The sequence below is a fragment of the Ambystoma mexicanum genome, chromosome 9 (genome assembly GCF_040938575.1).
Source record: "Ambystoma mexicanum isolate Mex_15411 chromosome 9, UKY_AmexF1_1, whole genome shotgun sequence".
In the NCBI taxonomy this organism is placed as follows: Eukaryota; Metazoa; Chordata; class Amphibia; order Caudata; family Ambystomatidae; genus Ambystoma; species Ambystoma mexicanum.
In genome coordinates, this window is record NC_090931.1 from 956,653,660 (window position 1) to 956,669,898 (window position 16,239).

At 44.1% G+C, this 16,239-nt stretch overlaps 1 protein-coding gene across 1 annotated transcript in view; it reads left to right on the plus strand.

Annotated features, from left to right (window-relative positions):
• LOC138488828 (collagen alpha-1(XXVIII) chain-like) overlaps nt 1-16,239 on the plus strand; it is a 324,042-nt gene that overhangs the window by 291,257 nt on the left and 16,546 nt on the right. Inside the window, exons 33-35 of the mRNA XM_069616159.1 lie at nt 4,338-4,570; nt 8,330-8,420; nt 8,767-8,853. Of these exons, the coding sequence (XP_069472260.1) occupies nt 4,338-4,570; nt 8,330-8,420; nt 8,767-8,853 (411 nt within the window). The remainder of the gene's footprint in view (nt 1-4,337; nt 4,571-8,329; nt 8,421-8,766; nt 8,854-16,239) is intronic.

Sequence of the window (16,239 nt, forward strand, 5' to 3'; positions counted from 1 at the left end):
GGTTTTTCCCAGTTTAATTCTGCATCCGTTTCTGCACACGATCAATAATCCCAATGAAGGCCCACCTAAGGGTCCCTTTTTAGCCAGTGCTAAGACAATTTTGTAGCCCTCGAGCATTGGACATTCTGTCAACCAAGTCTCTTGGAAACATAGTAGGTTGTAGTCACATAGTTTTATGTCCCCTGGGGCTTGGAGGTGGGAATGACCACGAGTGTTCCATGAGCACAGTTTCACTGTGTTCAAAGTCATCGTTGATTGAAATATCTCGTACCCTGTCTCTCTCGTGCCTGCAAATTGCTATTTATTTTGTTGTGTCTTCAAAGCTTTCGGAGCCAGGACCACAGTCTTTGCGGGAGTGTTCTTCTGTCTGAAGAATCATCAGAAATCTGTTTTAGAGGTGTTAAATGGTCATTTGATCTTTTTTTATTAAGATTTTCAATTGTCACACTTTATTAAATTGTTTCTGTCTCAAAATTTGTTGCGTAGGTCCTGTGCCTTAGTTCTGGCAAGCGATAGTACCCTTTCTTTTCCTTATCTTCTCTTTCCTTGATGTTTTTGTGTGCAGGCGGAGGCGATCTTTGAGTCTGGTGACTAATATCCTTCATCTTCTTTGCACTTTTGTTTACTGTTGTTCTGGAGTGAGAGCAGTCTAAATGCTTAGATCTTTTGGTCGTTTGATCAGTTCTGGAGGAGACCATTAGATCAAATCCCATTCTTAAAAAGTTATCCTTCCTGTCACTTAAAACGGTCTTTACTCTTGATGATGTGACATAGAGGTAGGCTCTCGCTTTTTGATGCTTGTGGCTAGGCTCCATTATTAGGAGGCCCTCTGATTTCAGGTGTCGAATTTGTGGAATATACTTAAAGAGGCTTAGCACAGAGCTCCGGTTTAGGATAATATCATCTTCGTTTTTATCAATTTGTTCCAGATGTAGTCTCCATTTTGCGGATTCCCACTTTCTAGGGTTCTCACTGTAATATTGAGTTTTAGATTGGTAATGGATCATCGCAGGCTTTGTTTCTTTTGACTGATAACTTTTATGTCAAGTTGTAGTCTGTGGGGTCGAGTGTCTTCTTGCTCTTTCTTCATTTCCTCTTTGTCGACTCATGTGTATGTTTCTTCTCTTATCACTTCTTTCAGAGGCCTGAAAGGATTGTTTAGGTGCTGACATTTCTGTTTTTCTTCTAGGGGGGAAGGAGTATGGGACTTCTGTATGACCTTGTTGATTGCCAGGGCCTATAACAACTTAATCAGCCCTATCATATACAAACCTCGCTTGTAATAAACACAAGTCCAACACCCGAAAGCTGTAATTATGGAGGAGACTGTACATCATTGTATCGCCAATAAGAAACAGCCACTAAAATGTTTAGTCTCAATGTAGCAAGCTAGCCCAGGGTCAGCCCTTGGGGTCGACCTGGCAAGAATAGTTCCTCAGTCTGGTAAAGGGAAGGGCTTTCCTCAATGATCGTCGTTTAGCGGTAGCAGAAGAAAAATGGTACTCCATGAGGATATCAAGTAAGCTGCTCCCCTTGCAAATGCCTTCAAAACAAAAGCAAAGGCTTATTTCTACACATTCCTAATAGACAACACTCTCCATAACGCACCAGGAGAACTTGAAATGGAATATCATTGATTCAAAACCAAATAATTCACGTAGAAACCTAGCAAATGTACCACTTGCACCGAAGCCTCTGGGTCAATAATGTGTGGCCTCCTATGTGAATTCCTACAGCGATCACCTGCTGGTTTCAGGGGATATGGGTCATGCATGATAAGTGCTCTCACTCGTAGAAGCAACTCAGGAGTAATCAGGCTTCCTTCCTCCGCAGAGTAGTGGTTTTGTCATGGGCAATCGGCAGCAAACCCATCCTCCCATTTTGCCCTAAATGGAGCTATGGCTCAGTGTCACGGCCTACAAATGAACACAGACCCGCTGTGGAGGTCCTTAGATCATGTATCGTTAAACCCAGCAGTCACGTGGCTCCAGTCTCTATGAAGCCTCTACAGAACCTGCGGCTTACACGTTCAACATTTCCTAACACCTGTACACAAAGCACTGTGCAGTCTAGAGTGGCGACACCAACATCTCTGACTTCACAAAGAGCTTGACCAGACACAGGCACTTGAAGGCAAGCCAGTTGTACATTCATTCAGAGTTTTAAACAAGTGTTTTAGAGTTCGAAAACTGTCCCAGATCAGAAATTTGTAAGGGTGAGGTTGGTCCAGCGCCATGAAAAATATTACTACGGAATCAGGCAACAGACCTGGTGCCTGCTCAGCATTAAGGATGCGTACATTCATTCAAACTTTTAAAATTAAAATGGAGGAAATTAGATGGAAATCTGCTCCACATTTTTCTAAGCGAGTACATCTTGGTTGGTATTGTAAATGGACAGGTTTCATCATACTTGACAATTACCTCAGAAACATATGAAATAGATCCTAGTGAACCTTTTGACGTTCCAGATCCAGCCCTGGGCCAGTCTACGTAGTAAGAACCTCTTGCCATTTGGGCTGTCACCAAGCAAGAAATGGTCGGCTCCATGAACCCATCCATGTCTGAAGGTGTTCACACCAGCACATTGTAATCCCACATGTGGAATCCCATGGAGATCTCCAAAGCAACCGAAGGGGAAGGCATCACCCTTGCCAGCTTCATACAGAAGGTTCCAGATCATGCCCACCGCAAACCATTACTAATAACCAGTAACTGGCAGGGGTTTTGGGTGCAGATGTACTTTCTTTCTTTCTTTTAGTGACACTGACATGTAGGGGTAAAGTGTAGGTTAGAGGTCCATTGTATACACTGTTGCAGGCTTCCCTTCAAGCATGGCACTGCAGGGTTCAAGCATGCCGGCCTTCTGCATTCCCATATGAAAATCGAAACATCATGACAAACTGGCATCCCGCTCTCAGTAAAGATCTGCTCACTGCGCAGTGGTACCGTACCAAGTCAACACAAGCCTACATGAAAGCAGCACAGTTTTGTTGGCACCGTAGTCTCATTGGCAGAAGCATCCGTATCTTCTTAAGTGCTCGAGGGCTGCCTGCATGTGAAAGGTGAGCCTGACCTGAGACCCTCCAAAAGACACTGGATGTCACAGGACCATTGGTCATGTAATGGCAGAACTGTCTCATTAAAGGAAAGTTAAGCTAGTTAAGCTGCCTGTTGGGGCACTCAGAATCACACCTGGACATCACTGTTTGTGGATATGGATGCAAGCTGGTTGAATCCGCATATCCAGTCGGTTCATAGAGTGGGGCGCTGCCTGTTTCCTGCAGCACAAAGGTTATCAAGTGAATTTAGCACAAATCAAGGAGTGACGACATCTCGGCAAATACCAATGGTATCACGGCTTTATCCTTCATGATTCCTGCAGATCCAAGCGTTCGCACAAGGAGGTCTGACACTTTTGAGCAGTTTTGGGGCGATTCACAAAAGGCTCAGAATTCATCCTCATCCCCTTTAATGTGCTATCACTCTCTCCCGCAGTCCATGTGCCGCTTCCCTGCTTTCCAATTCCCCACTACATTGTTCTTGTGTGAGGGTTTTAAGGCCCCAGGGTTTGGAAACATCCTGAAATTTGGTTTTCAACTCTGCCTGCAAGCCTCCCGCTTTCTTCACTCAGGCTGCTCACCAGTTCTCCCGATAAGGCATTTTTCCACACTAGTAATTCCCCCCCACCCCATTCACATCGCTCATAGATAGGAGGAAGAAAGATGAGTGCTGTGGAATGCCCTAATGGCGGAGAGGAGGATGGTCTGAAGGGGCAAAGAGCAATATTCTAGGCAGGGCACATTACCAACTGTTTGGGAGGGACTCAAAATAGGTTTTGGGTTTTAGATGGGGGCTTTGTGTGGGGATTCTTCTAGAACACTAGTGTTCCTGGTGGTGGCTGGAATGTAAATACAGTCCTTCCAATCAGCCGTCCATCTTGTAATGATAATGTTGTATGGGGATCTGCAAGCCATTGGTCCATCCTTCAAAAATTGCATATGCGCCGTTACTAGCCGAATCAGTAACATTCATTTTACTGGACCATCCCTTTGGTGGCCTTCCAGAAGACCAAACGTTGCCCCCTGAAATCCAATCAGCCCCAACCACCACAGTAAATTGTGAGTGATCATGGGAATTGGAGTCCAAAACATCTGGACAGCCACAGGTTACACACCCCTGCTGTAGCCCTTTTGGTGGCAATGGATCAGGTACTTGCATCAGTATGAACATGAATTGTCAGTAGGTCAACAACTGTACTTGGCACTACTTGTCTTGCACTTGCTTCTCTAAATCATATTGTATGTTCTAAATTCTTTTCTTTTCTTTTCTTTTAAGCTTTGCAGTCAAAATTAGTGCACCAGTTCTGTGAAGATGAACATGGCGACCTAATTTACAATCGCATTGGAAATGGCCTGCGACCCAACGGAATCCCTTTACCTCCAGGAGGACAAATTCCACTGCTTCCCCTGCTTCCCATGAAAATTGACAACCCTGTGCTAACGCCGACGTTACCGGAGAGGCCCGTGAAAACCGAAACCTTTGTCAACCCCATCCGACCAGTCATTCCGGTATGAGCAGCAGCACTGCGTATTACTACACTGATACGAAGCAACATGCGGCCCTGGCCCTCCCCTCTCACCTGTCTCTGTACAGCCAGGGTATTGCTCCATATTTGTTTCTATTCCAAAGTGCCGGTTTGCCTGTCACAGACGCAGGGGTGTTGCTAGGTCTGGAAAAGACCCGGGGCTACGCTAATGTCAGGACTGTCCGGACTCAGGGCTAGCTAGCCTTTTGGTTGTAGCCCCTGCGCTTCTATCCGGGGCTACAACCAAAAGACCCGGTCTATAGCCTCTTTAGCCCCCCACCTAGCAACGCCTCTGTGTGAAAGTCGCCCGCCAGGCAGGTGGAGCAGATGCGCTAGATACGCATTCACAGCAGATTATCTGTGTGTAACCTCTGTATTCACAGGTTCAAATCCCAGCGGGTCCAACATGCTGCTTGATCCTTCTGCATCTGATACATTGAGCACCGTTGACCAGGGCAAATATAGGCCCTACTTTTACAGCTCCTAGAAGCAGCAGGAATCAAACATGAAGCACAATATACAAATGTGATATTATTATTATTATTATTATTACTGATATTTTTATTGAACAGCAGGGACCAAAAAAAGCATCTGCATTCAAGTGCCGCCAGAGGGAGCCAGCGACTATTGGAGAGACTTGTTTGGATGTCATTAAGCCATTGAAGATATCCAATATGAACCCAGGGGAGAGTGGCGGGTGGTAGAGCCCACCTGGAAACAGCTGCGCCATTTAGGCTCCATGGCTTACAAGAGGAGGCTTCATGGAAATGTTTAATTCCTGGGGCAGGATAGTCCAGGTTCTCGTGTTCTGTATTGTGTTTACTTCATGGTTAAAGATCAGGTTTTCTTTTCCCAGGAAGTGGCTTAAAGTGAAGTAAGAACTCCAAACAACGTCCATCCGTACTTCATTGCTAACTGCTAAACATGTTGGGATAGGCTATTTAAACATGTACACGCTACATACAGTTGTAGTTGTCGGTGAACAGATATTAAGGTTATTTATAGTATTTCACAACCTATCCCTGCTTTAAAAAAAAATTACAAAGCCATTTATGGAGTTTTAAAAACAAAAAAAATTGAGCTTGTCAATGCAAAATCGGTGTGTAGCATTTCAAAAACAGTCCCAGTTTTTAAACTATATTGTTTATTCAGGAACATTAAAGTACCATTCCCAACCAGAAATAAGTCTTGAGAGATGGGAATTTCTGGAAGAAGCTGACATTCCAGCCGCTGGGATGGGATATTCCCTGCATTCCCCGCTGGCGGTTTCAGGTTTTCCTTCATTTGCCGCAAATGCCATGGTTGGCAGGATTAGGCAGCCCCACCCAAACCCTTTAGCTGCCCCATAATCAAAGTTTATTTAATACATGAAAAACATCACAATTGACTCGTCAACACGTCCTGATGCATCAATTAGAACGTGGAAATAAGTTGAATTCATTGTTGCACTAACCACGTGCGTATATTTTGGCGACCTCATGAAATCAGACTGGGCTTGGTTTCCAGGAATGTCAGGGGCTGGTTTCCAGGAATGTCAGGGGCTGGTTTCCCTTCATTCTCCATCAATGTACATCTCCAGCTTGAGACCTTTAATGCTAGATCACCTATCTGAATTTGCAGGCTATTTATTTATTTACTAGTGTGGAAGCCCGTGTACACTGGCCAAAGTGCACGTTTACACGGTAGGGCCCCTATATATCCTAAGCCAACAGCTCCCTCTAGCGGTGCCAACAGGCAAAGCTACCTCATCGGACAAACATAACAGGGACAAACATACATCTGGCCTTTTATTATATTGAAAGATTACCATCAACGCATCTCCAGCCAGGGAGAGCAACACAGGCGCAGATTCTTGTTGAAGGATGGAGCAGGATTTTCCCACACCTCCAAGAAATAGGAGGCTGTTCTTATGCCTCGTCTTTCCTTAGCAATGTTGACCATAGAAAGAGACGTTGGAGCGGGGCCACTGCTTGCGTATTGGACTGTCTTCTTTCTTAGCTCTTTGCCGTGCAAATGCGGATAATGCAATACAAACCATGAAAAGCTTGAGGTAGGATTTTGAAGCATGCCCAATGTTTAGGCACATTTGATGTAAAATAGGCAACAAGACCAACTGCACTGGAACTCTCAGCCGTGTTCCAAAAGTGCAGCAGTACTTGTGCTGTTCTTTATTAATACCTCTCTGCTGTCTACTGCATCTACTTATGTTACAGTTGCATAGGCCGCAGGAAATACTCTTGAGCATGCTTCATATTTCGTTTTTTTATGGTGGTGCTGTCCCCCGATTTCAAACAAATTCACCCAAGCAGTGCTACTTCCGTTTGTCTGCAATCAAAATGACAGTGTATCATTGAGTTGGTGTGGATCACGCTAACGGAGCATTGCCTTGCATACAAAACAGCACTGGCCAGGGAGGGCCTTCGTTAATATGCTGCACCGCAGCCGTGGTTTGGACCATGAGTAGTAGTCCCCCATTACCGTTCTTCTTTGATCACTTAGAGCTGGACAAGTAAACATCAAATGTCTGATTGTTTCAATAGTGCCCACCTCTTTGCAGAAACGACCGTTTGCTTCCTCTAATGTGATCTGTTCTCTTATTGACATCACTTCTCTTGTGGCTAAGATGCTGAGCCTACACCTTAACAAAAGGTCTCTGTAGTGAGCAGAAGGAAGCTTTATCCGGTATAATGGTAGTTAGTTGACTTTTTTGCCTTCCCATATTATGTTAATACAAGATTTTCTTTGGCTCTTTAATTCAATAGTCTCTATCCAGTCTTTGATCTGTAGGATCTTTTCACCTTATTCGGATTTCCTATTACAGTTTCCATCTTGATCTTGAAATGATCTAAGTATTCTTTACAGCAATTTTTCCATCTTGATAGATTTTTATCCTTTGTTGTCTCAGAACCCGTCAATATCTCAAAAGGAGCTGGTGGACCCTCTATCACACATTTCCGAAATAGGGAGATCGTTTTCCACATGACTATTGATGTTAATGATTGCAGTCTTAGTTCGTGTCTTATTGTGGCTGCTGGTACTGAGGTGGGTGGCCTTAGGATCTTCCGCCAAAAAAAGGCTTCACGTAACTCCCAGATCTTCCAGGGGAGATTTACAAGTGCTTCCGCTCCATATGTTAAGACAGCTGAAACCTTCTGTTTATTGAATATGACAATAGGGAGCAAAGAGAAGGTCCCAAACCGACAATGTATTGCTCTTCCCTGGTTTCTTAGTTTCAGTATAATCCCCAACATTATGGGGGTACTCTCTGCATCAGCATCTCAGATAACTGCCAGGTCAACACTGCGCTTGGGCTTTGTTCAGCCATGAATGAGAGCCATCTCGCACTGCTTCATGATGTTAAAGGTGTGCTGTGGGGTGAAAGGGCTCCTATGTAAATCCTTTCCCATGATAACTTACACATACTAAAGATAAATTGCTACATTGACGGGTCATACTTCAAACGCCAATCTTTTCCTATATAAAATTGGCTGCAATCTTTGGCTTTCCAGATGTTTTGGACTACAACTCCCATAAACCCTATTCAGCCTAGTCAACGTGGAGAGGGATGTATAGTCAAAAACATCTGGATAATCTCAGTTTACAAACCCCTGCTATATAGTATGTTTTCGCTTTGAGTGGTTTTATTTGTTAAAGAATCCTGTAGAGTATTCTTGAATTATTAATTGGATTGTTGTTTTTGATTCAATATGAGCATAAAATGATGTGTAAGGATTATTTGCAGATCAAGGAATCCCCTGATATTGTTTACGAAGAAGACTATGATGACGAGGAGGAGCTTGAAGTACCGGTCATTCCTGTTGTGAAAACTAAAGGTAACAGATGACTCCTGAGTTTATGTCTCACGCAGATCGCGATGAACGCTCTCAGACACAAAAATGACTCTTACGTCCGGTCCCCTTTCCTCTGTACTCTTGGGATGCCCCATGGAACCAGCGACAGCTGGAGTGTGTTGCTAGGCAGCATATTAGAACATTAGTTTTGCATGTGCATGCCATGGCATGTCCCATACGGTATCTCCCCCACCCACCCCGCCCATTCGTCAGTCCCTTTCTCCGCATCAGACAGGTACAGAGCGTCATGTTTTATTCAGTTACTTCGCCTTTACTACAGTCATCCATTAATACTTAAATCCTTGTCTTCTCTTCCCTCTCTTTACAGAAGTGATCATATCCTCACTGCCTTCGCCGGCTTTACCTTCAGCACCGGGCTCATCATCCTCCGTTATCTCCCTCCGGCCCATCCCAGGTACAAACTCCTTATTTACCAGAAATACTCCGGCCCAAAGTGAGTACAACAGTCAGAGGCGTAGCCGGGATTGTCTAACAAGTGGGCCTTGGATCTAATGTAGTTGGGCCCCTGTAGTGACATTAACATCTGTAAATTCCCACACAGCGCTGCAGAGAGGGCATTTACAGAGTTTGGATGGGCCTTGCCCGCTCAGGCCCTACCCTGTCTACGCCTCTGGTACAACTTTGGATCTTACCACGGCAGCGTGCCCACTTACGCAAGTGTTACTGCTCAAAGTCACACATTCGTTGTATCTGTCCCATATTCCCTGTGGTAGCAGAACTTATCCAGCAACTGATGTCTGCAAGGTCAGAAATGGACTTCAACAGTTTGATGTGTGTAAACCGTAGCTGCTAAAAATCCAACATGAAAAAGATATAATGCCCAAAATTCCAAACGAAGAATCTAGAAAAAACTAAATCTCAGATTAGAAAATGCAGAATAAACAAAAAAATTGAAGTTTAAAACAACAGTCTAGATTTACAGGCTGAAGAAAAAGCATTAATTTGATAGACCTTCTTCATTCTTTGGTCAAGTCATGTTTTTTTAATGAAGAGCGCTTTGGTATCATTTTGGCCTAACACTAAATAAACTAAAATAATTAACAATATTTACTTTATGATTCTTTTGCACAACAAATAATAAAATAAATATTTAAAGCTCTGTCAAAATGTATTGTAGACAATATTATAAATAATCCCTTGTGGCACTTATTTATTTTTAAATCGAATTTTACATTGTAAAGAAATAATCGACTTTCACTGGGAAATGAACATTGGGTTTTCGTATGTGCATTTTCCACATTTTCCAAAATGAAATAGCTGTAGACAGAAACAAAGCACTACTAGACAGAAACATCGTTTAATAGCACATTTACAAAGTGATTTCTATGACATGGTCCTACCTTTTGTAGAATGCACCTAATCTGGGAAATGGCAGCAGTAGGCGCTAAACGCCCATCACCTGGCTGCGAAGCATTTCTACTATGATATTCCAATTGCAGAGCAGCTCCTTTGAAGTTGCATGTTATTTTATTTATTCCAAAATGCAATGCAGTTAAGAGGAAAACACATTTCCTGTCGAAGGTTTGGTGATATATGTGTGTATTCAGTTTTTTTTTAAAACAGACAATAAGACATTTCTAGTTTGGTTAGACGCGTCCTTCTGATAATACATTATTTATTTTACCCAGGATCTTTCCCTGTGTTCAGAGGGCTCCCAAACCCTGGTGACCAGTCCTGACTCTGGATGTCTAGGTCGAGCATCTTTAGACCAGCTCCCCCTATGTCTTCATTGACTACATCTCCTAGGATCAGGCCTGCTCTTAAAGAACACTGGGGTGTTCTCTCTTTCAAAGACTCAGAGATGAGCGAGAAGGATGTTTCAGATTTCTGGCATCTCTTCTGGTCCATCCCGAAGGGAAGGAACTGCTTTCAATGACAGGGAAAGGGTAGACCCGCTACAGATGTTTGCCCAGCTACAACTGGGGCCACACTACTCATATTAGATTTGCGGGTAGTGAGTCAACGTAACAGGAGCAGAAATATCATAGATAACACAAACATGCTCTGGCAATGGCACCGGGATATGTAGGATGCCTCTGGAAAAGCCCGCCCATGGAGACCCATAATCACTCCTGTACTACAACTAATGCATATACGTTCCTGAAGGGCGAACCCCGAGGGTGTCAGACCGGCTTTCCAAATTTCAGGCGAGAGAGCCCACTGAGATAAAAGGGAAACAATCCTATGAATAATTTGTTTTTAATATCAGTCACAAGACTTGACTTTGCACTGGAGAAAACTGGTGGCCTCTTTTCCGGACTTTAATTGGGAAATGAATATACGCCCCAAACCCAAGCTATCCAAAGGTGACATTTTAGAAACGTTCTCAGGCACTTAAAAAACAAGAGAGTGGTCTGCAAATCTTGATACGTCACAGTTCTAGCTTGTGGGTTTGGATTGCAAGCCTATTTATTTATTTATTTATTTATTAAATTTATATAGCGCGCAAACAGCCCAAGGGCATTGAGGCGTTGTTACTTGCAAGAGCTTAGTTACAGGATTACAGAATTGAGATCTAAGATATAGCTTTCTTTTATATAGAAATGATGGTTCAATGTGATAATGTCCCCTGGAAAAAAGTCACCAGGCAGGTGACTGATTTCCCTGCACCCCTAAAAGCCTTCCCCCACATATTCTAAGACCGGTGCAATTTTCTATTCTCACTCCAGTTGCAGAGTATTTTGGGAAAGTGCTTGATTTTCGTGGGAGTGCACATTTGAGAAAATGTCGCCCCCTGGCGGCCTTTCCCCAGGCAATATTATCACTACATAACAAAATCATTGTTATGTAAGAGTAGTACAACCAATGAGGATCATATTTCTCTGGGCTGCCAATATTGTGACTCTGTCTAGTTTCAAGTCCTGCACTAGAAAGAGCTAAATTAGGTCATGTTACTTTTTCCAACATTACTTACCATCGGCTTTCCTTCTCCTTTAATAAGAGGACCCACTGGTAAATAGAAGATCTGGCTTTTCCATCAGTTGCATGGTCTCCATCAGCATGCATGCAGCTGTGCCCAAATCCAATGAGAGTTGGGTATGAATGCTACTTCAACACAGCATTACTAATGACCAAATATTGGCCTAAAATTCAACCGAGCTCCAGTTGTCAGCACCAATCATGATAGTCCCTAGTGAACGGGGGCAAATGAAATCCTCAACCCCTTTCAGATCTACCATATTTGAAGCTATCCCATGAAGGTAAAAAACTCTAAATTGGATCTTTGTTCCAAGAAGCCTGGACTCATTCAGATAAGCTCCCCCTAGTATTGTTCTGGGGTTCTTCATTCCAAATACTATCCTCCCCTAACCCGAGGGGGATAACTATGGGTGGGTTGTCTTTTGTATTAGGACAGAGGTTTGTTTAATGTGCAGAACCTTGAAGTAACAACAACTCTGGTCCAGGTAGTCCTTCTATGTAGGTGTGCACGCCTGTTAAAAATAACTACTTATAGTGACATTATAAAACTAGGTCAACAAGAGCGTCGAGGCAAGCGTTACCTAATTCAGGAACAAATGTTGATGAAATCTTGATTTTGATTAGATTGGACCTCCGAGAGGAATACATATAAGTAGCATCTATATGTGGGCCTCATCCAGGACTTAAAAGCAATATTGAGGAAGACTTCCCATGTTTGTTTGTTTGTTTGTTTGTTTGTTTGTTTATTTATTTATATGGCGCACCTTACCCAGGGGCACCAGGGCGCAGGCAGAAGATAATTCGAAGCTTACAATGTTGCGGCAATATACACAATGAGGTAATGATAGAGATAACCAAAATTACAGGATAAGAGATGTACAAATCTTCAAACATACAAAGTCAATATCTATGCAGGGGTAAATAAACAAATATACAAATATGTACAGGGCTGTTAGAGGCGGGTACTCCTGAGAAAAGTATTCCCGCTTACAGGATTACAGGAATAGGAGGTATGGAAGTGTATGCAAATCTTCATACAAATAGGTCAATATCTATACAGGAGGAAGGTGTACAGATGTGTGCTGTAAGGGCTGTTAGAGGCGAGGGCGAGGTCACGGGCAGGGTATCACTATCTATACCTAGGTATAGAAAGTGCAGCTACAAACAAGGGTTGTTGGAGTTAAGGTGACTGATGAGGTGTTTTCTAAAGTGTAAGTATGGTTGGTCAGCTCTTAGGTTATGTGGCAACGAATTCCAGAGCATGGCAGCTTTCACCGGAAAGCTGTTCCCACCAATGGTGGAGAGTTTGAATCTGGGAATTATCAGGCGGTTGGAATTGATAGTTCTTGTTTGTCTGATGGAGGACTTTCTCTTTACCTTGTCCACCAGGTAGCTGGGGGCGGCATTGTTGAGGGCTTTATGGGTTAGGGAGGCCAACTTTAATTTGATTTTGTTGTCTGTGGAGAGCCATTTCTGTTGGCGTCTAGTGGTAGAGATATGATCTCTCTTATTAATGCCGAGGGCAGCTCTCAGGGCGTTATTTTGCAGGATTTGAAGCCTGTGGATAATGGCTTTGTTAGCGCCACTATAGAGGGCATTACAATAATCGAGCCTAGATCGTATGAGTGCTCTTGCCAGGATCAAGCAACTGTCATTGGAAAGGAATGGTCTGCCTGCCCTTATTAATTTGCAGGTGTACGCAGTGGTAGATGCTAGTGAGTTGACCTGTTTATTGAATGACATAGTGGCATCTAGATAAAAGCCGAGGGTTTTTACTTCCCTGGATACTCTAATGAGATTGCCATCTATGTTGAATTCAGCATATTCAAGGCCTAATTTGTTGATATTGGCGGGGGAACCTAGGATGATGAGCTCTGTCTTGTCATCATTCAGGCATAGACCATGCGATGCCATCCATGCCTGAATGATGAGATATACCCTATTCACCAACTCTCTGTCCTTACTGTGATCACCTGAAAGTGGGAGGAGAATCTGAGTGTCATCAGCATAGTTAGTGTAGGTGACACCCAGATGGTCCAGATCGTCGAACAGGGGTTTGGTGAAGATGTTATAAAGTGTGGGGGAGACGCATGAGCCCTGCGGGACTCCACAAGTAGTAGGAGAGGGGTCTGCTGCTGCTGAAGGGGAGAAGACTCTCATGGTTCTCTCGCTCAGAAAGGACTCAATCCATTTGATAGCTTCTGGGGAGAAGTGAGCGGCTGAGTCAAGGTGTTTGCAGAGGACCTTGTGGTCGACGAGGTCGAAGGCCGCGGAGAGGTCGAGTAAGAGGAGGAGTGCTGTCTTACCCTTGTCCCTAAGATCATCAATTTGGGTTTTCAGATCGATAAGGGCTGTTTCCGTGCCGTGAAGTGGGCGGAAACCTGATTGTCTGGAGCCTAGTAGTTTGTGTAGTTCTAAGTATTTTTGAATCTGGACGTAGGCAACTTTGTCCAAGATTTTCAGTAGGAAGGGTACCGTGGTGATGGGTCGGTAGTTAGTGGGGATGAGGGGATCGAGCGTCTGTTTTTTGAGGAGGGGGAGCACCCAAGATTGTTTTAAGTTGGCGGGGATGCTGCCTGAGGAGAAAGAGGCGTTTATGAGTTTGGAGATAAAGGGCGACAGGTCTCTGGCTGCGTCCTTTATTATGTGCGCGGGGCAGATATCGCCTTTACAGTTTGATGGTTTAAGGGAAAGGATGATTTTCTCAACCTCCAGGGTAGTGGTTTTAGAAAAGGTGAATGAGTTGATATGTGTACTTGGTGTGGCAGTGGGCGGAGTTGTGGGAGGGTTAGTGAGGTTTAGTGAGTCTTTTTTTAGTTGAATTTTGTTTTGTAGGGTGTTTATTTTATTTGCTAGTGCTTGTTGTATGTCTGTGCACCAGGTCTGGTTCTTAGTGCAGGTGTCGGGTGTAGCAATGGGTGACTCAAGTTCCTTCAGTATGGAAAAGAGCTCCTTCATACTTGAATTGGAATTGGCAATGCGGATGTTATAGGAGTTCCGTTTGGCTAAACAGATTTCAGCTTTGTAATGACGAGAAATCGTGTCAAGGATGGCTTTCCTTTCACTGGAGGGGCATAGTTTCCAATCAGCTTCACATTTTCGCTTTTTTAGGCGGAGGGCTTTGAGTTCGGGTGTATACCATTTGTTTAAATGGGTTTTTGGCTTGCTGGTGCGGAGTTTGAGTGGGGCAATTTTGTCCATGGTAGATAGCATGATTTTATTGTATTCGTGAACTAGTGTAGTGGGATCTAGATTGTCTGGTAATGCGTTTAAGGTTGGAAGGATAGCTGGGATGATTTTTTCTATTGAGATATTTTTCTTGTTTCTTGTGAGGCAGGGTGGTGCCAGTGACACGGTTGTGGTAGTTGATCTAGAGGTCAGTAGGTTGAAGGAGACCAGCGAGTGGTCGGTCCAGGGTAGTGGTGTGGTGGCGGTGATGACCGCTGAGCAATTGGCATCAGCAACCCAGTCTAGGGTTCTACCCTTCAAGTGGGTGGGTAGGTTGACTTTTTGAAAGAGTCCGAGTGAGGATATCGTATTGGCTATGGTAGATGCATGTGAGTCTGCTGGGTCGTTGAACCCTAGGTTGAGGTCCCCTAGTAGCAGTAGTTGTGAGGTGGTTTTCGCATTGTTAGAGATTAGGTTATGTAAATCTTCCTCAAATGTTCCAAGTGGACCTGGTGGTCTGTAAATCAGGTGGATAGTGAGGGATTGGGTGTGATTTATGGGGAGTTTGGCAGTGAGGGATTCACACGACTGCAGAGTTTGAGTCGGGGCTAGTCTGAGAGCTAAACTTGCTTTGGATATGATGGCGATGCCACCGCCCCGGTTACCTACCCGGTCCTGCCTAGATATAGTGTAGCCGTCTGGGATGGCCAGCATTAGAGATGGGCCTGCTGCATTGTGGAGCCACGTTTCGGTTAGGGCAATAAAGTCTAATTTCTCTGTGATAATTAGGTCTGCTATATCGAGGGCATGTGCGACCAATGATCTGGTATTTAGGAGAGCTCCTTTGTAGGAGTGTACATTCGTTTTTACCGAGATGTTTGTATGGGTGATAGGTTTGGACTTGGTTGTGGGTATAGTGATGCCTTTGGTGGACCTTTTGGCTTCGCGTTTGGAGTCAGACAGGGATCTTCGGGGCGGCTCATAAAGTTTAGAGAGTCTGGCGCGAAGTTTGTTGTTTCTTTCAGTGGTAGGACAGGGAAGGGAGGCAAGGGTTTTGGGTCCTGACTTGCAATAATATCTTGGGTAGGAAGGGTCAGGATAGTATCTAGTTGTGTGGGAGTTGTTGGTGAGATTGGAGCCTGGCTGGGGAGGGGGGGCTCCTGACTCAGTCTCCTGGATAGGAGTGTCTGGGGATACGGGCGTGGCCATTGCGCAGAAGATGAGTAAAATAGTTAGCATTTTCTACAGTACTGCGCTGGCGTTGTGTGGGGGTGGTAGTAGATTCAAATGGCACAATTGGCAATAATGCAGTGGGGTATCACCTAGATTCAAATAACACAGTAGGCAATAATGCAGTGGGGTATCACCTAGTTTCAAATACCACAATTGGCTAGATTCAAATGACGCAATTGGCAATAATGCAGTGGGGTATCACCTAGATTCAAATAACACAACTGGCTAGATTCAAATGGCACAATTGGCAATAATGCAGTGGGGTATCACCTAGATTCAAATACCACAATTGGCTAGATTCAAATGGCACAATTGGCAATAATGCAGTGGGGTATCGCCTAGATTCAAATGATACAATTGGCGGTGAAGCTGTGGGGTATTACCTAACAGTCCTGCACACGGGTTATGCATTTGGATACTATTTCCAGGGGTTTCCTGGGGTGTCACAGACACACATGAT